Source organism: Taudactylus pleione, unplaced genomic scaffold, assembly GCF_031769625.1.
Source record: "Taudactylus pleione unplaced genomic scaffold, aTauple2 ptg000066l, whole genome shotgun sequence".
NCBI classification, from domain to species: Eukaryota; Metazoa; Chordata; class Amphibia; order Anura; family Myobatrachidae; genus Taudactylus; species Taudactylus pleione.
The window spans coordinates 33,444,802-33,469,670 of record NW_028284468.1 but is presented as its reverse complement, the minus strand read 5'-3'; the positions used below and the strand labels follow the sequence as shown (position 1 = coordinate 33,469,670).

Below are 24,869 nucleotides of genomic sequence, written 5' to 3'. Positions count from 1 at the left end.
TGGCTGATGGGTATATTATATACAAAAAAGGGCTCATGTAGAATTAGGCATATTTCACACAAAAATTCATCAAGTCACAGGGGGAGATTTAATAAAGCTTATAGAGAGAGAAAATTGTTAGAGATAAAGCACCAACCAATCAGCTCCTAACTGTCACGTTACAGGCTGTGTTAGGAACTGATTGGTTGGTACTTTATCTCTCAAAATTATATCTCTCTCCAAGCTTTATAAAAATTTCCCCCACAATTACATGTGTCTGCTGAGTCGGGAAATGTATACTTTATACAAAGAAATGTATACTTTATACAAAACAAATAAGCACATGTTCAACGCAACATTAGCCCCAGAATGTTTGTTTCATTTGTTCTCAATATGGGTTTTCTGCATTCTACATTTATAACTGCAGGTGGTGCTATTTTCTGTATTAAAACCATAAAAACTAAACACATACCTTAAGCGTTTCATTCGAGGACACTTTTGAAGACTTGTTGCAAGTTTTCCAGCTCCATTATAAGTGATCCTATTGCAGTCCAAACTTCAGACAAAAAAATAAAAAAGTTTTGCTTTAGAATATTGTAACAATAGTATTATTTGCTGTCACATCTGTAAAAAGATAAAATAAAAAATATTCTGATGCATCTGGAAAGATTGTAATGCTATGTATGTATGTATGTACCCAGAATATCGCATAAGACAGCTCTCCCGATAATAGCTGTCCTTTGCGAAGGCTCTGGACAGAGGGACTTCTGGGTTTAACACCAAGAAGTCCCTCTGGCTTCGTCCTGCGCATGCGCAGGAGGCAGCCGCCCGCGGGGGTGATATGGAGAAATCCAATCAGATCCCAAGGGGGAGCGTCCTGATAAGAAGCCCATAGGCTTCTATTGGGTAACGCCACCTGAAGATGGCTTTACCCATCAGGACGATGTGCTTTGTACATATGGGGAATGCGGTAACACCCCCGAAAACTGCATTTTTGGGTGTTTTACCGCATTCCTCCTTTAGTACATCCTGTCCTGGGAGTCTTTCTCCTGTATTTGAGAAGTGTTATCACTTTTATTAACACCTAATAGCGAATGCTAACACAATAAATAGTTAAATACATGGGCCCAAATTATGCAAGTGTATGTGATATATGCAAGTGTATGTCATTAAAGGGCACAATTACAGCCAACTCATTGTCAGACCTATTGTAAGTTTGGTTTGAAAAATAAGACCTAACCATTTAGCTGTTGAATACTACTTCTTTCTGTCTCAATGTGAACCAAGATGACGGTGTCAGTCTCGGGTTTGTGCTGACAGTGCCACGGTGCAGAGTCCAACAGACCCCTGTCACCTGGGCAGTGGCGTAACTAGGGTAGGGCGAGCGGGGTGCGTGCCCTGGGCGCCGTTGGACCGGCGGCGCGCCGCCGGCCACGGTACCCGCCCGCCCTAGTTAGCCAGTGTAGCGCCGACCGCAATGAGTGCGGTCAGCGCTACACATTTACACAGGACCGGCGCTAGGCTTCCAGCGCCGGTCCTGTGCTTCACACCTGAGCCCGTTCCCTCCCCCTGAGCGCTTGCCCAATAGCGCTAGGAGGCAGGCTCAGGCTGTGCATAACACACGCATCGCCGCCAGCGCTGGCGGCGATGCGTGTGTTAAACAGCAGCCAATGAGAGTCAGATAGTCTCTCATTGACTGCTGCAGCACCCACTGCAAGAGCCGGACTTCCGTCCGGCTCCTGCAGTGGGTAATGGGACTGACATCATGACGTCTGTCCCATAATGCTGAGCGCGCCAGCCCGAGCAGGAGCAGGGATTCAGGTGAGTATATTTTTTTATATATATATATTTTTTTTTAACCTATCTGCACAACGGGGGAGGGGGGTGGCTACTACTGGGGGGACCTCTACTGGGGGAGGGGTGGCTACTACTGGGGGCGCCATTGGGAGGACCTCTACTGGGGGGGGGGGCTACTCTACTGGGGACTACTACTTGGGGGGGAACTACCACTGGGGGCATTATAAAAGGGGCCTACTACTAGTGGCACTACACTCGGGGGACCACTACTGGGGCAATAATAGGAAGGGCCACTACAGGGGGCACTGGATAGGGGGGATCACTACAGGGTGTCTGCATAAGGGGACCACTACTGGGAAAACTGCATGGGGGGGGACTACTGCTGGGGGCACTATATAAAGGGCACTGCATAGGGGGGGGACTACTACTGGGGGCACCATATAAAGGGCACTGCATAAGGGGATACCGCTACTTGGCGCACTGCATTGTGGGGACTTCTACTGGGGGCACTGCATAAGGGGGAACACTACGTGGGGCACTGCATTTGGGGGGGCCACTACTGGGGGTACTGAGTAAGGGGAACTAATTAGGGGCTGTATAAGGGGTACCACTACTGGGGATACTGTATAAGGGGCACTACTATGTGACTGCATAAGAGGGACCACAACTGCATACTGGGGGTACTGTATAAGGGGTACTACTGGGGTTAAGGTGCATATAGATAGGAATGTTCAGTTTGAAAATAAAGGGGTGTGTCATGTTGACACGCCCCATTTTTAAGTGACCACGCCCATTTTTTGCCACGCGCGTCAAAGGCGCGCGCACAATGGCAGGGGGGGGGGGGCGGGAATCTCCCTTTTCAAATTTGCCCTGGGCTCCAAATACCCTAGTTACACCACTGCACCTGGGACACATGCAAAGTGGTTTGTACTTCACTGTTAAGAACCCGCCTTCTAGCTGTCTCAGGAATATGACTAGCTGTCAATTAAGTGTAGCAAAGTAAGATTAAGTCAGCAGGCAGGGCAGTGATCAAACAGAGCCAAGGTCAGGGTCACAGACACAGGTGCAGAACAAGAACAGGCAAAGGTCAGGGTCACAGATGCAGAACAAGAACAGGCAAAGGTCAGGGTCATAGACACAGGTGCAGAACAAGAACAGGCAAAGGTCAGGGTCACAGACACAGGTGCAGAACAAGAACAGGCAAACATCAGGGTCACAGACACAGGTGCAGAACAAGAACAGGCAAAGGTCAGGGTCACAGACACAGGTGCAGAACAAGAACAGGCAAAGGTCAGGGTCACAGACACAGGTGCAGAACAAGAACAGGCAAAGGTCAGGGTCACAGACACAGGTGCAGAACAAGAACAGGCAAAGGTCAGGGTCACAGACACAGGTGCAGAACAAGAACAGGCAAAGGTCAGGGTCACAGACACAGGTGCAGAACAAGAACAGGCAAAGGTGAGGGTCACAGATGCAGAACAAGAACAGGCAAAGGTCAGGGTCATAGACACAGGTGCAGAACAAGAACAGGCAAAGGTCAGGGTCACAGACACAGGTGCAGAACAAGAACAGGCAAACATCAGGGTCACAGACACAGGTGCAGAACAAGAACAGGCAAAGGTCAGGGTCACAGACACAGGTGCAGAACAAGAACAGGCAAAGGTCAGGGTCACAGACACAGGTGCAGAACAAGAACAGGCAAAGGTCAGGGTCACAGACACAGGTGCAGAACAAGAACAGGCAAAGGTCAGGGTCACAGACACAGGTGCAGAACAAGAACAGGCAAAGGTCAGGGTCACAGACACAGGTGCAGAACAAGAACAGGCAAAGGTCAGGGTCACAGACACAGGTGCAGAACAAGAACAGGCAAACATCAGGGTCACAGACACACGTGCAGAACAAGAACAGGCAAAGGTCAGGGTCACAGACACAGGTGCAGAACAAGAACAGGCAAAGGTCAGGGTCACAGACACAGGTGCAGAACAAGAACAGGCAAACGTCAGGGTCAGGTCAGGGTCACAGACACAGGTGCAGAACAAGAACAGGCAAAGGTCAGGGTCACAGACACAGGTGCAGAACAAGAACAGGCAAAGGTCAGGGTCACAGACACAGGTGCAGAACAAGAACAGGCAAACATCAGGGTCACAGACACACGTGCAGAACAAGAACAGGCAAAGGTCAGGGTCACAGACACAGGTGCAGAACAAGAACAGGCAAAGGTCAGGGTCATAGACACAGGTGCAGAACAAGAACAGGCAAACGTCAGGGTCAGAGACACAGGTGCAGAACAAGAACAGGCAAATATCAGGGTCACAGACACAGGTGCAGAACAAGAACAGGCAAAGGTCAGGGTCACAGACACAGGTGCAGAACAAGAACAGGCAAACATCAGGGTCACAGGTGTGCAATCGGGAAGCCGACTGCCTAAATACCGGCAGCCGGCTTCTCGACTGTCATATCCCGGCAAGGGTGAAATGCTGGGCGTCTAGATGTAGACGCCCGCATTTCCCCAATGCCGGGAGACCAGTGCCCGGCATTCCGATCGTAGTGATGCCGGGCGGCGCGAGCGGACAGCCATGGGGGGGAGGGTTAGGTTTAGGGCTCCCGGGGGGGACTTAAGGTTAGGGACCCCCCCGGGAGGGTTAGGGTAGGGGGAGGGAGGGTTAGGCACCCCCGGGGGTGACTTAGGGTTAGGCACCCCCCCGGGGGACTTAGGTGTAGGCAGCGGGGAAGGGGGTGGTTAGGGTTAGGCACTTAGAGGGGGGATTAGGGTTAGGCACTTGGGGGGGAAGTTAGGGTTAGGCACCCCTAAGGAGGGTTAGGGTTAGGAGGGTTAGGTTAGTAGATACTCACCTATCCACGATCGGGATTTCCAGCGCTGTCGGGCTTCCGCTGCTCCGAACTCTGCTCATGTCGGGCTGCCGCTGACGGGAATCGAACCGCCTGCCATGTGTCCGGCGGCAGGGCCGCTATCAGGGGGGGACTGCCGGTATTAGAGTCCTGGGCCAGGACACTGGCAGAACGGGAGGGGGCCCGGGCCTGCTCCTGCAACTGCTGCATAGTCCCCCGCACTTCCCCCTTGAGTGAAAGGTTGAGTGGGGCACTGCTACTGCCTACCGGCATGCAGTGATTAAGTAGCCATGCTCGAGTCTGAAGAAACCCCTCCCTCCCTGTATATATGTGTATGTACTGTATATGTCTGTGTTAGTGTGTATATATGTGTATGTACTGTATATGTCTCTGTGTTAGTGTGTATATATGTGTATGTACTGTATATGTCTCTGTGTTAGTGTGTATATATGTGTATGTACTGTATATGTCTGTGTTAGTGTGTATATATGTGTATGTACTGTATATGTCTCTGTGTTAGTGTGTATATATGTGTATGAACTGTATATGTCTGTGTTAGTGTGTATGTATGTGTATGTACTGTATATGTCTGTGTTAGTGTGTATATATGTGTATATACTGTATATGTCTGTGTTAGTGTGTATATATGTGTATGTACTGTATATGTCTCTGTGTTAGTGTGTATATATGTGTATGTACTGTATATGTCTGTGTTAGTGTGTATATATGTGTGTGTACTGTATATGTCTGTGTTAGTGTGTATACAGTATATGTTTATGTATGTCTCTGTGTTAGTGTGTATATATGTGTATGTACTGTATATGTCTGTGTTAGTGTGTATATATGTGTATGTACTGTATATGTCTCTGTGTTAGTGTGTACATATGTGTATGTACTGTATATGTCTGTGTTAGTGAGTATATATGGGTATGTTCTGTATATGTCTGTGTTAGTGTGTATACAGTATATGTTTATGTATGTCTCTGTGTTAGTGTGTATATATGTGTATGTACTGTATATGTCTGTGTTAGAGTGTATATATGTGTATGTACTGTATATGTCTCTGTGTTAGTGTGTATATATGTGTATGTACTGTATATGTCTGTGTTAGTGTGTATATATGTGTATGTACTGTATATGTCTGTGTTAGTGTGTATATATGTGTATGCTATGTACTGTATATGTCTCTGTGTTAGTGTGTATATATGTGTATGTAAAGTATATGTCTGTGTTAGTGTGTATATATCTCTGTGTTAGTGTGTATATATGTGTATGTACTGTATATGTCTGTGTTAGTGTGTATATATGTGTATGTACTGTATATGTCTCTGTGTTAGTGTGTATATATGTGTATGTACTGTATATGTATGTGTTAGTGTGTATATATGTGTATGTACTGTATATGTCTGTGTTAGTGTGTATATATGTGTATGTACTGTATATGTCTCTGTGTTAGTGTGTATATATGTGTATGTACTGTATATGTCTGTGTTAGTGTGTATATATGTGTATGTACTGTATTTGTCTCTGTGTTAGTGTGTATATATTAGGGATGAGCGGGTTCGGATTTCTGAAATCCGAACCCCCCCCGAGCCCCCCCGATCCGAGTCCGATCCGAGTCAGGCTCGACTTTTCCCGCCTGACTCGGATCTGAAATCGAGGCAAAACGTCATCATCCCGCCTTCCGAGTCTCGCGGGTTTTGGATCCTATATAAGGTACCCGCGTCGGCGCCATTTTCTCACTCGGCTGTGGACAGTGAAGAGGGAGGGTGGGAGTTAGTGCTGTGTAGTGTAGTGTAGTGTAGTGCTGCTGTTGTCCACTACTTCAAAGTCCATAGGGGCTGGCTGTGTTGTGCTGTGCTGCTGTTGTTAATAGGGGCTGTGTCCACTACTTCAAAGTCCATAGGGGCTGGCTGGACTGTGTTGTGCAGTCAGTTCTCCATAGGGGCTGTGTCCACTCCAAAGTCCTGTGCAGTGTCCCAGTCCTAAAGGGGTGCTGTAGTGTTGTCCAGGGGGTGCTCTGTCCATCAGGGGTGCTCCCCCCAAGTGCTAAAAAAATAATATATTTTCTGTGTTTGTGAATTGTGTGCGCAGTAGCCGCACGTGCATCAACAAAGTAGTGCCAAGCGTGCGCCTGTGTCATAAGTAAAGGGCCGGCTGGCTTGACCGTTAAAGGGTGCTGTAACCCCCGAAAGTACACTCCAGTCCAAACCAAAAAAAAATTATTTTCTGTGTTTGTGAATTGTGTGCGCAGTAGCCGCACGTGCATCAACAAAGTAGTGCCAAGCGTGCGCCTGTGTCATAAGTAAAGGGCCGGCTGGCTTGACCGTTAAGGGTGCTGTAACCCCCGAAAGTACACTCCAGTCCAAACCAAAAAAAAAATTATTTTCTGTGTTTGTGAATTGTGTGCGCAGTAGCCGCACGTGCATCAACAAAGTAGTGCCAAGCGTGCGCCTGTGTCATAAGTAAAGGGCCGGCTGGCTTGATCGTTAAGGGTGCTGTAACCCCCGAAAGTACACTCCAGTCCAAACCAAAAAAAAAATTATTTTCTGTGTTTGTGAATTGTGTGCGCAGTAGCCGCACGTGCATCAACAAAGTAGTGCCAAACGTGCGCCTGTGTCATAAGTAAAGGGCCGGCTGGCTTGACCGTTAAGGGTGCTGTAACCCCCGAAAGTACACTCCAGTCCAAACCAAAAAAAAAATTATTTTCTGTGTTTGTGAATTGTGTGCGCAGTAGCCGCACGTGCATCAACAAAGTAGTGCCAAACGTGCGCCTGTGTCATAAGTAAAGGGCCGGCTGGCTTGACCGTTAAGGGTGCTGTAACCCCCGAAAGTACACTCCAGTCCAAACCAAAAAAAAAATTATTTTCTGTGTTTGTGAATTGTGTGCGCAGTAGCCGCACGTGCATCAACAAAGTAGTGCCAAGCGTGCGCCTGTGTCATAAGTAAAGGGCCGGCTGGCTTGACCGTTAAGGGTGCTGTAACCCCCGAAAGTACACTCCAGTCCAAACCAAAAAAAAAATTATTTTCTGTGTTTGTGAATTGTGTGCGCAGTAGCCGCACGTGCATCAACAAAGTAGTGCCAAGCGTGCGCCTGTGTCATAAGTAAAGGGCCGGCTGGCTTGACCGTTAAGGGTGCTGTAACCCCCGAAAGTACACTCCAGTCCAAACCTAAAAAAAAATTATTTTCTGTGTTTGTGAATTGTGTGCGCAGTAGCCGCACGTGCATCAACAAAGTAGTGCCAAGCGTGCGCCTGTGTCATAAGTAAAGGGCCGGCTGGCTTGACCGTTAAAGGGTGCTGTAACCTCCGAAAGTACACTCCAGTCCAAACCAAAAAAAAATTATTTTCTGTGTTTGTGAATTGTGTGCGCAGTAGCCGCACGTGCATCAACAAAGTAGTGCCAAGCGTGCGCCTGTGTCATAAGTAAAGGGCCGGCTGGCTTGACCGTTAAGGGTGCTGTAACCCCCGAAAGTACACTCCAGTCCAAACCTAAAAAAAAATTATTTTCTGTGTTTGTGAATTGTGTGCGCAGTAGCCGCACGTGCATCAACAAAGTAGTGCCAAGAGTGCGCCTGTGTCATAAGTAAAGGGCCGGCTGGCTTGACCGTTAAAGGGTGCTGTAACCCCCGAAAGTACACTCCAGTCCAAACCAAAAAAAAATTATTTTCTGTGTTTGTGAATTGTGTGCGCAGTAGCCGCACGTGCATCAACAAAGTAGTGCCAAGCGTGCGCCTGTGTCATAAGTAAAGGGCCGGCTGGCTTGACCGTTAAAGGGTGCTGTAACCCCTGAAAGTACACTCCAGTCCAAACCAAAAAAAAATTATTTTCTGTGTTTGTGAATTGTGTGCGCAGTAGCCGCACGTGCATCAACAAAGTAGTGCCAAGCGTGCGCCTGTGTCATAAGTAAAGGGCCGGCTGGCTTGACCGTTAAGGGTGCTGTAACCCCCGAAAGTACACTCCAGTCCAAACCAAAAAAAAAATTATTTTCTGTGTTTGTGAATTGTGTGCGCAGTAGCCGCACGTGCATCAACAAAGTAGTGCCAAGCGTGCGCCTGTGTCATAAGTAAAGGGCCGGCTGGCTTGACCGTTAAGGGTGCTGTAACCCCCGAAAGTACACTCCAGTCCAAACCTAAAACAAAAATTATTTTCTGTGTTTGTGAATTGTGTGCGCAGTAGCCGCACGTGCATCAACAAAGTAGTGCCAAGCGTGCGCCTGTGTCATAAGTAAAGGGCCGGCTGGCTTGACCGTTAAAGGGTGCTGTAACCCCCGAAAGTACACTCCAGTCCAAACCAAAAAAAAATTATTTTCTGTGTTTGTGAATTGTGTGCGCAGTAGCCGCACGTGCATCAACAAAGTAGTGCCAAGCGTGCGCCTGTGTCATAAGTAAAGGGCCGGCTGGCTTGACCGTTAAAGGGTGCTGTAACCCCCGAAAGTACACTCCAGTCCAAACCAAAAAAAAATTATTTTCTGTGTTTGTGAATTGTGTGCGCAGTAGCCGCACGTGCATCAACAAAGTAGTGCCAAGCGTGCGCCTGTGTCATAAGTAAAGGGCCGGCTGGCTTGACCGTTAAAGGGTGCTGTAACCCCCAAAGTACACTCCAGTCCAAACCAAAAAAAAATTATTTTCTGTGTTTGTGAATTGTGTGCGCAGTAGCCGCACGTGCATCAACAAAGTAGTGCCAAGAGTGCGCCTGTGTCATAAGTAAAGGGCCGGCTGGCTTGACCGTTAAAGGGTGCTGTAACCCACAAAGTACACTCCAGTCCAAACCAAAAAAAAAATTATTTTCTGTGTTTAGCCGCACGTATATATCAAATCGATATAACATAAATGGAGGACCAAACTTTCTCCGATAAAAATAAAATAGAGAAAGATCAAGAACCACTTCCTCCTAGTGCTGAAGCTGCTGCCACTAGTCATGACATAGACGATAACATGCCATCAACGTCGTCTGCCAAGGCCGATGCCCAATGTCATAGTAGAGGGCACATACAATCCCAAATGGCAAAGTTCAGGAAAATGACCTTGAAAAAGACATTTAAATCAGCTGAAGAGAAACGTAAACTTGCCAATATGCCATTTACGACACGGAGTGGCAAGGAACGGCTAAGGTCGATCCCTAGTATGTTCATGACTAGTGGTTCAGCTTCACATGACGATGGAAGCACTCCTCCCACTAAAAAAATCAAAAGAGTTAAGCTGGCAAAAGCACAGCGAAGAACTGTGCTTTCTAAGAAGATATCACAAATCCCCAAGGAGAGTCCAAGTGTGGTGGTGGTTGCGATGCCTGACCTTCCCAGCACTGGACGGGAAGAGGTGGCTCTTTCCACCATTTGCACGCCCCCTGCAAGTGCTGAAAGGAGCACCCACAGTCCACTTGCTGATATGCAAATTGAAGATGTCACTGTTGAAGTACAACAGGATGAGGATACTGGTGTAGCTGGCGCTGAGGAGGAAGTTGGCGAGGAGGATTCTGATGGTGATGTGGTTTGTTTAAATCAGGCTCCGGGGGAGACAGTTGTTGTCCGTGGGATGAAAAAGCCCATCACGGTCATGCCTGGGCAGAAGACCAAACATTCCACCTCTTTGGTCTGGCAATATTTCTATCCAAATCCGGACAACAACTGTCTTGCCATATGTACCATATGTAAAGGTGAAATAAGTAGGGGTAGGGACGTCAACCACCTAGGAACATCCTCCCTTATACGGCACCTGCAGCGCGTTCATAAAAAGTTACTGTCAAGTTCAGAAACTTTGGCTCAGACCGTAAGCAGTCCAGGGACACCTAAATCCCGTTGTCCTGTTGTATCCAAGCGCCTGCAAACCACACCGTCAACTCCCTCCTCGTCAATTTCCTCCTTAGTCAGGATCGGAAGTAGTCCTGCAGGCCATATCACTGGCATGACTGACTCTCCTATCCGGGATTCCTCCGGAGGATCCTGCATTGCTACGCCTACTGCTGCCGCTGCTGCTGTTGCTGCTGCTGCTGGGAGTCGTTCATCATCCCAGAGAGGAAGTAGGAACACCACTACTTTTACTAAACAATTGACCCTCCAACAGTCCTTAGCGAGGAGGATGAAGTACGACAGCAGTCATCCTGAAGCAAAACGTATAACTGAGGCCTTGACTGCTATGTTGGTGTTAGACGTGCGTCCGGTATCCGCCATTAGTGCAGTGGGATTTAGACAATTGATGGAGGTAGTGTGTCCCCGGTTCCAAATCCCGTCTAGATTCCACTTCACTAGGCAGGCGATACCGAGACTGTACAGAAACGTCAGAAAAAGTGTCCTCAGTGTCCTGAAAAATGCCGTTGTACACAATGTCCACTTAACCACGGACATGTGGACAAGTGGAACAGGGCAGACTAAGGACTATATGACTGTGACAGCCCACTGGGTAGATGTATCACCTTACGCAGCAACAGCAGCAGCGTCACCAGTAGCAGCATCTCAGAAACGCCAGCTCGTTACAAGGCAGGCTACGCTGTGTATCACCGGTTTCAGTAAGAGGCACACCGCCGACAACCTCTTAGAGAAACTGAGGGAAATCATCGCCCAGTGGCTTACCCCACTTAGACTCTCCTGGGGATTTGTGATATCTGACAACGCCACCAATATTGTGCGGGCATTACATCTGGGCAAATTCCAGCACGTCCCATGTTTTGCTCACACAATAAACTTGGTGGTGCAGAATTTTCTGAAAAGCGACAGGGGCGTGCAGGAGACGCTTTGGGTGGCCCGAAAAATTTCTGGCCACTTTCGCCATTCAGCGACTGCGTGCCGAAGACTGGAGCGCCAGCAAACACTCTTGAACCTGCCCCGCCATCACCTGAAGCAAGAGGTTGTGACGCGGTGGAACTCAACCCTCTATATGCTTCAGAGGATGGAGGAGCAGCAAAAGGCCATACAAGCCTATACATCCACCTATGACATAGGCAAAGGAGGGGGTATGCACCTGACTCAAGCGCAGTGGAGAATGATTTCCGTGTTGTGCAAGGTTCTTCAGCCCTTCGAACTTGCCACACGTGAAGTCAGTTCAGACACTGCCAGCTTGAGTCAGGTCATTCCCCTCATCAGGCTTTTGCAGAAGCAGCTGGAGAAAGTGAAGGAGGAGCTAAGACGGAGCGATTCCGCTCGGCATGTGGGACTTGTGGATGAAGCCCTTCATTCGCTTTGCCAGGATTCCAGGGTGGTCAATCTGTTGAAATCAGACCACTACATTTTGGCCACCGTGCTCGATCCTAGGTTTAAAGCCTATGTGGTGTCTCTCTTTCCGGCCGACACAAGCCTGCAGAGGTGCAAAGACCTGCTGGTGAACACACTGTCAGCTGAAGCGGAACGTGACACGTCAACGGCTCCTTCTTCATTTTCTCCCGCAACTGGGGCTGCCAGGAAAAAACTTAGGTATCCTAAGCAACCCGCTGGCGGTGATGCAGGGCAGGCAGGACCAAGTTTGGACATCTGGTCCGGACTGAAGGACCTGGCAACAATTTCTGACATGTCTACTGTCACTGCATATGATACTGTCACCATTGACAGAATGGTGGAGGATTACATCGGTGACAGCATCCAAGTAGGCATGTCAGACAGTCCATACCTGTACTGGCAGGAAAAAGAGGCAATTTGGAGGCCCCTGTACAAACTGGCTCTATTTTACCTGAGTTGCCCCCCCTCCAGTGTGTACTCCGAAAGAGTGTTTAGTGCAGCCGGGAACCTTGTCAGCGAAAGGCGTAGGAGGTTGCTTCCACAGAATGTGGAGAAGATGATGTTCATCAAAATGAATTATCAGCTCTTCCAGGGAGACCAGCCTCCAGAACGTACAGAGGGACCTGTGGTGGTGGATTCAAGTGGGGACGAGTTAATACTTTGTGAGGATGAGGATGTACACACTGAAGAGGGTGAGGAATCGGTGGATGAGGAGGATGAGGATGACATCTTGCCTCCGTAGAGCCAGTTTGTGCAGGGACACATTAATTGCCAGCTTGTTTTGTGGGGGCCCAAACGAACCAATCATTTCAGCCACAGTTGTGTGGCAGACCCTGGCGCTGAAATGATTGATTTGTTAAAGTGTGCATGTCCTGTTTATACAACATAAGGGTGGGTGGGAGGGCCCAAGGACAATTCCATCTTGCACCTCTTTTTTTCTTTGCATTATGTACAGTTTGGGGCCTAGTTTTTCTAACTGCCATCCTGTCTGCCACTGCAGTGTCACTCCTAGATGGGTCACGTGTTTGTGCCGCCCACTCGTGTCGCTTAGCATAGTCATCCAGCTACCTCGGTGCAACCTTTTGGACATAAAAACACTATTGTGAGGTGTGAGGTGTTCAGAATAGACTGGAAATGAGTGGAAATTAAGGTTATTGAGGTTAATAATAGCATAGGAGCAGAAAAACCTACAAATTCTGTGATTTTAGCTGTTTTTATGCTTTTTTTCAAAAAAATACAGATCCAAAACACAAAACCCAGAACCCAAAACACGGAAGGGTGGTTTTGGCAAAACCAATCCAGATCCAAAACACGAAGAAAGATCCAGATCCAAAACCAAAACAAAAAACACGAAAAGTGGCCGGTGCACACCCCTAGTATATATGAGTATGTACTGTATATGTCTGTGTTAGTGTGTATATATGTGTATGTACTGTATATGTCTATGTTAGTGTGTGTATATATGTTTATGTACTGTATATGTCTGTGTTAGTGTGTATATATGTGTATGTACTGTATATGTCTCTGTGTTAGTGTGTATATATGTGTATGTACTGTATATGTATGTGTTAGTGTGTATATATGTGTATGTACTGTATATGTCTCTGTGTTAGTGTGTATATATGTGTATGTACTGTATATGTCTGTGTTAGTGTGTATATATGTGTATGTACTGTATATGTCTCTGTGTTAGTGTGTATATATGTGTATGTACTGTATATGTCTGTGTTAGTGTGTATATATGTGTATGTACTGTATATGTCTCTGTGTTAGTGTGTATATATGTGTATGTACTGTATATGTCTGTGTTAGTGTGTATATATGTGTATGTACTGTATATGTCTGTGTTAGTGTGTATATATGTGTATGCTATGTACTGTATATGTCTCTGTGTTAGTGTGTATATATGTGTATGTACTGTATATGTCTGTGTTAGTGTGTATATATCTCTGTGTTAGTGTGTATATATGTGTATGTACTGTATATGTCTGTGTTAGTGTGTAGATATGTGTATGTACTGTATATGTCTCTGTGTTAGTGTGTATATATGTGTATGTACTGTATATGTCTGTGTTAGTGTGTATATATGTGTATATACTGTATATGTCTGTGTTAGTGTGTATATATGTGTATGTACTGTATATGTCTGTGTTAGTGTGTATATATGTGTATGTACTGTATATGTCTCTGTGTTAGTGTGTATATATGTGTATGTACTGTATATGTATGTGTTAGTGTGTATTTATGTGTATGTACTGTATATGTCTCTGTGTTAGTGTGTATATATGTGTATGTACTGTATATGTCTGTGTTAGTGTGTATATATGTGTATGTACTGTATATGTCTCTGTGTTAGTGTGTATATATGTGTATGTACTGTATATGTCTGTGTTAGTGTGTATATATGTGTATGTACTGTATATGTCTGTGTTAGTGTGTATATATGTGTATGTACTGTTTATGTCTGTGTTAGTGTGTATATATGTGTATGTACTGTATATGTCTCTGTGTTAGTGTGTATGTACTGTATATGTCTGTGTTAGTGTGTATATATGTGTGTGTACTGTACATGTCTGTGTTAGTGTGTATATATGTGTATGTACTGTATATGTCTGTGTTAGTGTGTATATATGTGTATGTACTGTATATGTCTGTGTTAGTGTGTATATATGTGTATGTACTGTATATGTCTCTGTGTTAGTGTGTATATATGTGTATGTACTGTATATGTCAGTGTTAGTGTATATATAGGGTATGTACTGTATATGTCTGTGTTAGTGTTTATATATGGGTATGTACTGTATATGTCTGTGTTAGTGTGTATATATGGGTATGTTCTGTATATGTCTGTGTTAGTGTGTATACAGTATATGTTTATGTATGTCTCTGTGTTAGTGTGTATATATGTGTATGTACTGTATATGTCTGTGTTAGAGTGTATATATGTGTATGTACTGTATATGTCTCTGTGTTAGTGTGTATATATGTGTATGTACTGTATATGTCTCTGTGTTAGTGTGTATATATGTGTATGTACTGTATATGTCTATGTTAGTGTGTGTATATATGTTTATGTACTGTATATGTCTGTGTTAGTGTGTATATATGTGTATGTACTGTATATGTCTCTGTGTTAGTGTGTATATATGTGTATATACTGTATATGTCTGTGTTAGTGTGTATATATGTGTGTGTACTGTATATGTCTGTGTTAGTGTGTATACAGTATATGTTTATGTATGTCTCTGTGTTAGTGTGTATATATGTGTATGTACTGTATATGTCTCTGTGTTAGTGTGTATATATGTGTATGTACTGTATATGTCTGTGTTAGTGTGTATATATGTGTATGTACTGTATATGTCTGTGTTAGTGTGTATATATGTGTATGCTATGTACTGTATATGTCTCTGTGTTAGTGTGTATATATGTGTATGTACTGTATATGTCTGTGTTAGTGTGTATATATCTCTGTGTTAGTGTGTATATATGTGTATGTACTGTATATGTCTGTGTTAGTGTGTATATATGTGTATGTACTGTATATGTCTCTGTGTTAGTGTGTATATATGTGTATGTACTGTATATGTATGTGTTAGTGTGTATATATGTGTATGTACTGTATATGTCTGTGTTAGTGTGTATATATGTGTATGTACTGTATATGTCTCTGTGTTAGTGTGTATATATGTGTATGTACTGTATATGTCTGTGTTAGTGTGTATATATGTGTATGTACTGTATTTGTCTCTGTGTTAGTGTGTATATATGAGTATGTACTGTATATGTCTGTGTTAGTGTGTATATATGTGTATGTACTGTATATGTCTATGTTAGTGTGTGTATATATGTTTATGTACTGTATATGTCTGTGTTAGTGTGTATATATGTGTATGTACTGTATATGTCTCTGTGTTAGTGTGTATATATGTGTATGTACTGTATATGTCTCTGTGTTAGTGTGTATATATGTGTATGTACTGTATATGTCTGTGTTAGTGTGTATATATGTGTATGTACTGTATATGTCTGTGTTAGTGTGTATATATGTGTATGCTATGTACTGTATATGTCTCTGTGTTAGTGTGTATATATGTGTATGTACTGTATATGTCTGTGTTAGTGTGTATATATCTCTGTGTTAGTGTGTATATATGTGTATGTACTGTATATGTCTGTGTTAGTGTGTATATATGTGTATGTACTGTATATGTCTCTGAGTTAGTGTGTATATATGTGTATGTACTGTATATGTATGTGTTAGTGTGTATATATGTGTATGTACTGTATATGTCTGTGTTAGTGTGTATATATGTGTATGTACTGTATATGTCTCTGTGTTAGTGTGTATATATGTGTATGTACTGTATATGTCTGTGTTAGTGTGTATATATGTGTATGTACTGTATTTGTCTCTGTGTTAGTGTGTATATATGAGTATGTACTGTATATGTCTGTGTTAGTGTGTATATATGTGTATGTACTGTATATGTCTATGTTAGTGTGTGTATATATGTTTATGTACTGTATATGTCTGTGTTAGTGTGTATATATGTGTATGTACTGTATATGTCTCTGTGTTAGTGTGTATATATGTGTATGTACTGTATATGTATGTGTTAGTGTGTATATATGTGTATGTACTGTATATGTCTCTGTGTTAGTGTGTATATATGTGTATGTACTGCATATGTCTGTGTTAGTGTGTATATATGTGTATGTACTGTATATGTCTCTGTGTTAGTGTGTATATATGTGTATGTACTGTATATGTCTGTGTTAGTGTGTATATATGTGTATGTACTGTATATGTCTCTGTGTTAGTGTGTATATATGTGTATGTACTGTATATGTCTGTGTTAGTGTGTATATATGTGTATGTACTGTATATGTCTGTGTTAGTGTGTATATATGTGTATGCTATGTACTGTATATGTCTCTGTGTTAGTGTGTATATATGTGTATGTACTGTATATGTCTGTGTTAGTGTGTATATATCTCTGTGTTAGTGTGTATATATGTGTATGTACTGTATATGTCTGTGTTAGTGTGTAGATATGTGTATGTACTGTATATGTCTCTGTGTTAGTGTGTATATATGTGTATGTACTGTATATGTATGTGTTAGTGTGTATATATGTGTATGTACTGTATATGTCTGTGTTAGTGTGTATATATGTGTATGTACTGTATATGTCTCTGTGTTAGTGTGTATATATGTGTATGTACTGTATATGTCTATGTTAGTGTGTGTATATATTAGGGGTGTGCACCGGCCACTTTTCGTGTTTTGTGTTTTGGTTTTGGATCTGGATCTTTCTTCGTGTTTTGGATCTGGATTGGTTTTGCCAAAACCACCCTTCCGTGTTTTGGGTTCTGGGTTTTGTGTTTTGGATCTGTATTTTTTTTTTAAAAAGCATAAAAACAGCTAAAATCACAGAATTTGTTGGTTTCTCTGCTCCTATGCTATTATTAACCTCAATAACCTTAATTTCCACTCATTTCCAGTCTATTCTGAACACCTCACACCTCACAATAGTGTTTTCATGTCCAAAAGGTTGCACCAAGGTAGCTGGATGACTATGCTAAGCGACACGAGTGGGCGGCACAAACACGTGACCCATCTAGGAGTGACACTGCAGTGGCAGACAGGATGGCAGTTAGAAAAACTAGGCCCCAAACTGTACATAATGCAAAGAAAAAAAAGAAGTGCAAGATGGAATTGTCCTTGGGCTCTCCCACCCACCCTTATGTTGTATAAACAGGACATGCACACTTTAACAAATCAATCATTTCAGCGCCAGGGTCTGCCACACAACTGTGGCTGAAATGATTGGTTCGTTTGGGCCCCCACAAAACAAGCTGGCAATTAATGTGTCCCTGCACAAACTGGCTCTACGGAGGCAAGATGTCATCCTCATCCTCCTCATCCACCGATTCCTCACCCTCTTCAGTGTGTACATCCTCATCCTCACAAAGTATTAACTCGTCCCCACTTGAATCCACCACCACAGGTCCCTCTGTACCTTCTGGAGGCTGGTCTCCCTGGAAGAGCTGATAATTCATTTTGATGAACATCATCTTCTCCACATTCTGTGGAAGCAACCTCCTACGCCTTTCGCTGACAAGGTTCCCGGCTGCACTAAACACTCTTTCGGAGTACACACTGGAGGGGGGGCAACTCAGGTAAAATAGAGCCAGCTTGTACAGGGGCCTCCAAATTGCCTCTTTTTCCTGCCAGTACAGGTATGGACTGTCTGACATGCCTACTTGGATGCTGTCACCGATGTAATCCTCCACCATTCTGTCAATGGTGACAGTATCATATGCAGTGACAGTAGACATGTCAGAAATTGTTGCCAGGTCCTTCAGTCCGGACCAGATGTCCAAACTTGGTCCTGCCTGCCCTGCATCACCGCCAGCGGGTTGCTTAGGATACCTACGTTTTTTCCTGGCAGCCCCAGTTGCGGGAGAAAATGAAGAAGGAGCCGTTGACGTGTCACGTTCCGCTTCAGCTGACAGTGTGTTCACCAGCAGGTCTTTGCACCTCTGCAGGCTTGTGTCGGCCGGAAAGAGAGACACCACATAGGCTTTAAACCTAGGATCAAGCACGGTGGCCAAAATGTAGTGGTCTGATTTCAACAGATTGACCACCCTGGAATCCTGGCAAAGCGAATGAAGGGCTTCATCCACAAGTCCCACATGCCGAGCGGAATCGCTCCGTCTTAGCTCCTCCTTCACTTTCTCCAGCTGCTTCTGCAAAAGCCTGATGAGGGGAATGACCTGACTCAAGCTGGCTGTGTCTGAACTGACTTCACGTGTGGCAAGTTCGAAGGGCTGGAGAACCTTGCACAACACGGAAATCATTCTCCACTGCGCTTGAGTCAGGTGCATACCCCCTCCTTTGCCTATGTCATAGGTGGATGTATAGGCTTGTATGGCCTTTTGCTGCTCCTCCATCCTCTGAAGCATATAGAGGGTTGAGTTCCACCGCGTCACAACCTCTTGCTTCAGGTGATGGCGGGGCAGGTTCAAGAGTGTTTGCTGGCGCTCCAGTCTTCGGCACGCAGTCGCTGAATGGCGAAAGTGGCCAGAAATTTTTCGGGCCACCCAAAGCGTCTCCTGCACGCCCCTGTCGCTTTTCAGAAAATTCTGCACCACCAAGTTTATTGTGTGAGCAAAACATGGGACGTGCTGGAATTTGCCCAGATGTAATGCCCGCACAATATTGGTGGCGTTGTCAGATATCACAAATCCCCAGGAGAGTCTAAGTGGGGTAAGCCACTGGGCGATGATTTCCCTCAGTTTCTCTAAGAGGTTGTCGGCGGTGTGCCTCTTACTGAAACCGGTGATACACAGCGTAGCCTGCCTTGTAACGAGCTGGCGTTTCTGAGATGCTGCTACTGGTGACGCTGCTGCTGTTGCTGCGTAAGGTGATACATCTACCCAGTGGGCTGTCACAGTCATATAGTCCTTAGTCTGCCCTGTTCCACTTGTCCACATGTCCGTGGTTAAGTGGACATTGTGTACAACGGCATTTTTCAGGACACTGAGGACACTTTTTCTGACGTTTCTGTACAGTCTCGGTATCGCCTGCCTAGTGAAGTGGAATCTAGACGGGATTTGGAACCGGGGACACACTACCTCCATCAATTGTCTAAATCCCACTGCACTAATGGCGGATACCGGATGCACGTCTAACACCAACATAGCAGTCAAGGCCTCAGTTATACGTTTTGCTTCAGGATGACTGCTGTCGTACTTCATCCTCCTCGCTAAGGACTGTTGGAGGGTCAATTGTTTAGTAAAAGTAGTGGTGTTCCTACTTCCTCTCTGGGATGATGAACGACTCCCAGCAGCAGCAACAGCAGCAGCGGCAGCAGTAGGCGTAGCAATGCAGGATCCTCCAGAGGAATCCCGGATAGGAGAGTCAGTCATGCCAGTGACATGGCCTGCAGGACTACTTCCGATCCTGACTAAGGAGGAAATTGACGAGGAGGGAGTTGACGGTGTGGTTTGCAGGCGCTTGGATACAACAGGACAACGGGATTTAGGTGTCCCTGGACTGCTTACGGTCTTAGCCAAAGTTTCTGAACTTGACAGTAACTTTTTATGAACGCGCTGCAGGTGCCGTATAAGGGAGGATGTTCCTAGGTGGTTGACGTCCCTACCCCTACTTATTTCACCTTTACATATGGTACATATGGCAAGACAGTTGTTGTCCGGATTTGGATAGAAATATTGCCAGACCAAAGAGGTGGAATGTTTGGTCTTCTGCCCAGGCATGACCGTGATGGGCTTTTTCATCCCACGGACAACAACTGTCTCCCCCGGAGCCTGATTTAAACAAACCACATCACCATCAGAATCCTCCTCGCCAACTTCCTCCTCAGCGCCAGCTACACCAGTATCCTCATCCTGTTGTACTTCAACAGTGACATCTTCAATTTGCATATCAGCAAGTGGACTGTGGGTGCTCCTTTCAGCACTTGCAGGGGGCGTGCAAATGGTGGAAAGAGCCACCTCTTCCCGTCCAGTGCTGGGAAGGTCAGGCATCGCAACCACCACCACACTTGGACTCTCCTTGGGGATTTGTGATATCTTCTTAGAAAGCACAGTTCTTCGCTGTGCTTTTGCCAGCTTAACTCTTTTGATTTTTTTAGTGGGAGGAGGGCTTCCATCGTCATGTGAAGCTGAACCACTAGTCATGAACATACTAGGGATCGACCTTAGCCGTTCCTTGCCACTCCGTGTCGTAAATGGCATATTGGCAAGTTTACGTTTCTCTTCAGCTGATTTAAATGTCTTTTTCAAGGTCATTTTCCTGAACTTTGCCATTTGGGATTGTATGTGCCCTCTACTATGACATTGGGCATCGGCCTTGGCAGACAACGTTGATGGCATGTTATCGTCTATGTCATGACTAGTGGCAGCAGCTTCAGCACTAGGAGGAAGTGGTTCTTGATCTTTCTCTATTTTATTTTTATCGGAGAAAGTTTGGTCCTCCATTTATGTTATATCGATTTGATATATACGTGCGGCTAAACACAGAAAATATTTTTTTTTTTGGTTTGGACTGGAGTGTACTTTGGGGGTTACAGCACCCTTTAACGGTCAAGCCAGCCGGCCCTTATGACACAGGCGCACTCTTGGCACTACTTTGTTGATGCACGTGCGGCTACTGCGCACACAATTCACAAACACAGAAAATAATTTTTTTTTTGGTTTGGACTGGAGTGTACTTTGGGGGTTACAGCACCCTTTAATTGTCAAGCCAGCCGGCCCTTTACTTATGACACAGGCGCACGCTTGGCACTACTTTGTTGATGCACGTGCGGCTACTGCGCACACAATTCACAAACACAGAAAATAATTTTTTTTTTGGTTTGGACTGGAGTGTACTTTCGGGGGTTACAGCACCCTTAACGGTCAAGCCAGCCGGCCCTTTACTTATGACACAGGCGCACGCTTGGCACTACTTTGTTGAAGCACGTGCGGCTACTGCGCACACAATTCACAAACACAGAAAATAATTTTTTTTTTGGTTTGGACTGGAGTGTACTTTCGGGGGTTACAGCACCCTTAACGGTCAAGCCAGCCGGCCCTTTACTTATGACACAGGCGCACGCTTGGCACTACTTTGTTGATGCACGTACGGCTACTGCGCACACAATTCACAAACACAGAAAATCATTTTTTTTTTGGTTTGGACTGGAGTGTACTTTCGGGGGTTACAGCACCCTTAACGGTCAAGCCAGCCGGCCCTTTACTTATGACACAGGCGCACGCTTGGCACTACTTTGTTGATGCACGTGCGGCTACTGCGCACACAATTCACAAACACAGAAAATAATTTTTTTTTTGGTTTGGACTGGAGTGTACTTTCGGGGGTTACAGCACCCTTAACGGTCAAGCCAGCCGGCCCTTTACTTATGACACAGGCGCACGCTTGGCACTACTTTGTTGATGCACGTGCGGCTACTGCGCACACAATTCACAAACACAGAAAATAATTTTTTTTTTGGTTTGGACTGGAGTGTACTTTCGGGGGTTACAGCACCCTTAACGGTCAAGCCAGCCGGCCCTTTACTTATGACACAGGCGCACGCTTGGCACTACTTTGTTGATGCACGTGCGGCTACTGCGCACACAATTCACAAACACAGAAAATAATTATTTTTTTGGTTTGGACTGGAGTGTACTTTCGGGGGTTACAGCACCCTTAACGGTCAAGCCAGCCGGCCCTTTACTTATGACACAGGCGCACGCTTGGCACTACTTTGTTGATGCACGTGCGGCTACTGCGCACACAATTCACAAACACAGAAAATAATTTTTTTTTTGGTTTGGACTGGAGTGTACTTTCGGGGGTTACAGCACCCTTAACGGTCAAGCCAGCCGGCCCTTTACTTATGACACAGGCGCACGCTTGGCACTACTTTGTTGATGCACGTGCGGCTACTGCGCACACAATTCACAAACACAGAAAATAATTTTTTTTTTGGTTTGGACTGGAGTGTACTTTCGGGGGTTACAGCACCCTTAACGGTCAAGCCAGCCGGCCCTTTACTTATGACACAGGCGCACGCTTGGCACTACTTTGTTGATGCACGTGCGGCTACTGCGCACACAATTCACAAACACAGAAAATAATTTTTTTTTTGGTTTGGACTGGAGTGTACTTTCGGGGGTTACAGCACCCTTAACGGTCAAGCCAGCCGGCCCTTTACTTATGACACAGGCGCACGCTTGGCACTACTTTGTTGATGCACGTGCGGCTACTGCGCACACAATTCACAAACACAGAAAATAATTTTTTTTTTGGTTTGGACTGGAGTGTACTTTCGGGGGTTACAGCACCCTTAACGGTCAAGCCAGCCGGCCCTTTACTTATGACACAGGCGCACGCTTGGCACTACTTTGTTGATGCACGTGCGGCTACTGCGCACACAATTCACAAACACAGAAAATAATTTTTTTTTTGGTTTGGACTGGAGTGTACTTTCGGGGGTTACAGCACCCTTAACGGTCAACCCAGCCGGCCCTTTACTTATGACACAGGCGCACGCTTGGCACTACTTTGTTGATGCACGAGCGGCTACTGCGCACACAATTCACAAACACAGAAAATAATTTTTTTTTTGGTTTGGACTGGAGTGTACTTTCGGGGGTTACAGCACCCTTAACGGTCAAGCCAGCCGGCCCTTTACTTATGACACAGGCGCACGCTTGGCACTACTTTGTTGATGCACGTGCGGCTACTGCGCACACAATTCACAAACACAGAAAATAATTTTTTTTTTGGTTTGGACTGGAGTGTACTTTCGGGGGTAACAGCACCCTTAACGGTCAAGCCAGCCGGCCCTTTACTTATGACACAGGCGCACGCTTGGCACTACTTTGTTGATGCACGTGCGGCTACTGCGCACACAATTCACAAACACAGAAAATAATTTTTTTTTTGGTTTGGACTGGAGTGTACTTTCGGGGGTTACAGCACCCTTAACGGTCAAGCCAGCCGGCCCTTTACTTATGACACAGGCGCACGCTTGGCACTACTTTGTTGATGCACGTGCGGCTACTGCGCACACAATTCACAAACACAGAAAATATATTATTTTTTTAGCACTTGGGGGGAGCACCCCTGATGGACAGAGCACCCCCTGGACAACACTGCAGCACTCCTTTAGGACTGGGACACTGCACAGGACTTTGGAGTGGACACAGCCCCTATGGAGAACTGACTGCAGAACACAGTCCAGCCAGCCCCTATGGACTTTGAAGTAGTGGACACAGCCCCTATTAACAACAGCAGCACAGCACAACACAGCCAGCCCCTATGGACTTTGAAGTAGTGGACAACAGCAGCACTACACTACACTACACTACACAGCCCTAACTCCCACCCTCCCTCTTCACTGTCCACAGCCGAGTGAGAAAATGGCGCCGACGTGGGTACCTTATATAGGATCCAAAACCCGCGAGACTCGGAAGGCGGGATGATGACGTTTTGCCTCGATTTCAGATCCGAGTCAGGCGGGAAAAGTCGAGCCTGATTCGGATCGGACTCGGATCGGGGGGGCTCGGGGGGGTTCGGATTTCAGAAATCCAAACCCGCTCACCCCTAGTATATATGTTTATGTACTGTATATGTCTGTGTTAGTGTGTATATATGTGTATGTACTGTATATGTCTCTGTGTTAGTGTGTATATATGTGTATATACTGTATATGTCTGTGTTAGTGTGTATATATGTGTGTGTACTGTATATGTCTGTGTTAGTGTGTATACAGTATATGTTTATGTATGTCTCTGTGTTAGTGTGTATATATGTGTATGTACTGTATATGTCTGTGTTAGTGTGTATATATCTCTGTGTTAGTGTGTATATATGTGTATGTACTGTATATGTCTGTGTTAGTGTGTATATATGTGTATGTACTGTATATGTCTCTGTGTTAGTGTGTATATATGTGTATGTACTGTATATGTATGTGTTAGTGTGTATATATGTGTATGTACTGTATATGTCTCTGTGTTAGTGTGTATATATGTGTATGTACTGTATATGTCTGTGTTAGTGTGTATATATGTGTATGTACTGTATATGTCTCTGTGTTAGTGTGTATATATGTGTATGTAATGTATATGTCTGTGTTAGTGTGTATATATGTGTATGTACTGTATATGTCTGTGTTAGTGTGTATATATGTGTATGTACTGTTTATGTCTGTGTTAGTGTGTATATATGTGTATGTACTGTATATGTCTCTGTGTTAGTGTGTATGTACTGTATATGTCTGTGTTAGTGTGTATATATGTGTGTGTACTGTACATGTCTGTGTTAGTGTGTATATATGTGTATGTACTGTATATGTCTGTGTTAGTGTGTATATATGTGTATGTACTGTATATGTCTGTGTTAGTGTGTATATATGTGTATGTACTGTATATGTCTCTGTGTTAGTGTGTATATATGTGTATGTACTGTATATGTCAGTGTTAGTGTATATATAGGGTATGTACTGTATATGTCT

At 45.0% G+C, this 24,869-nt stretch overlaps 1 protein-coding gene across 1 annotated transcript in view; it reads right to left on the bottom strand.

Annotated features, from left to right (window-relative positions):
- CIITA (class II major histocompatibility complex transactivator) overlaps positions 1–24,869 on the bottom strand; it is a 121,516-nt gene that overhangs the window by 2,349 nt on the left and 94,298 nt on the right. Inside the window, exon 20 of the mRNA XM_088466838.1 lies at positions 452–535. Within this exon, the coding sequence (XP_088322964.1) occupies positions 452–535 (84 nt within the window). The remainder of the gene's footprint in view (positions 1–451; positions 536–24,869) is intronic.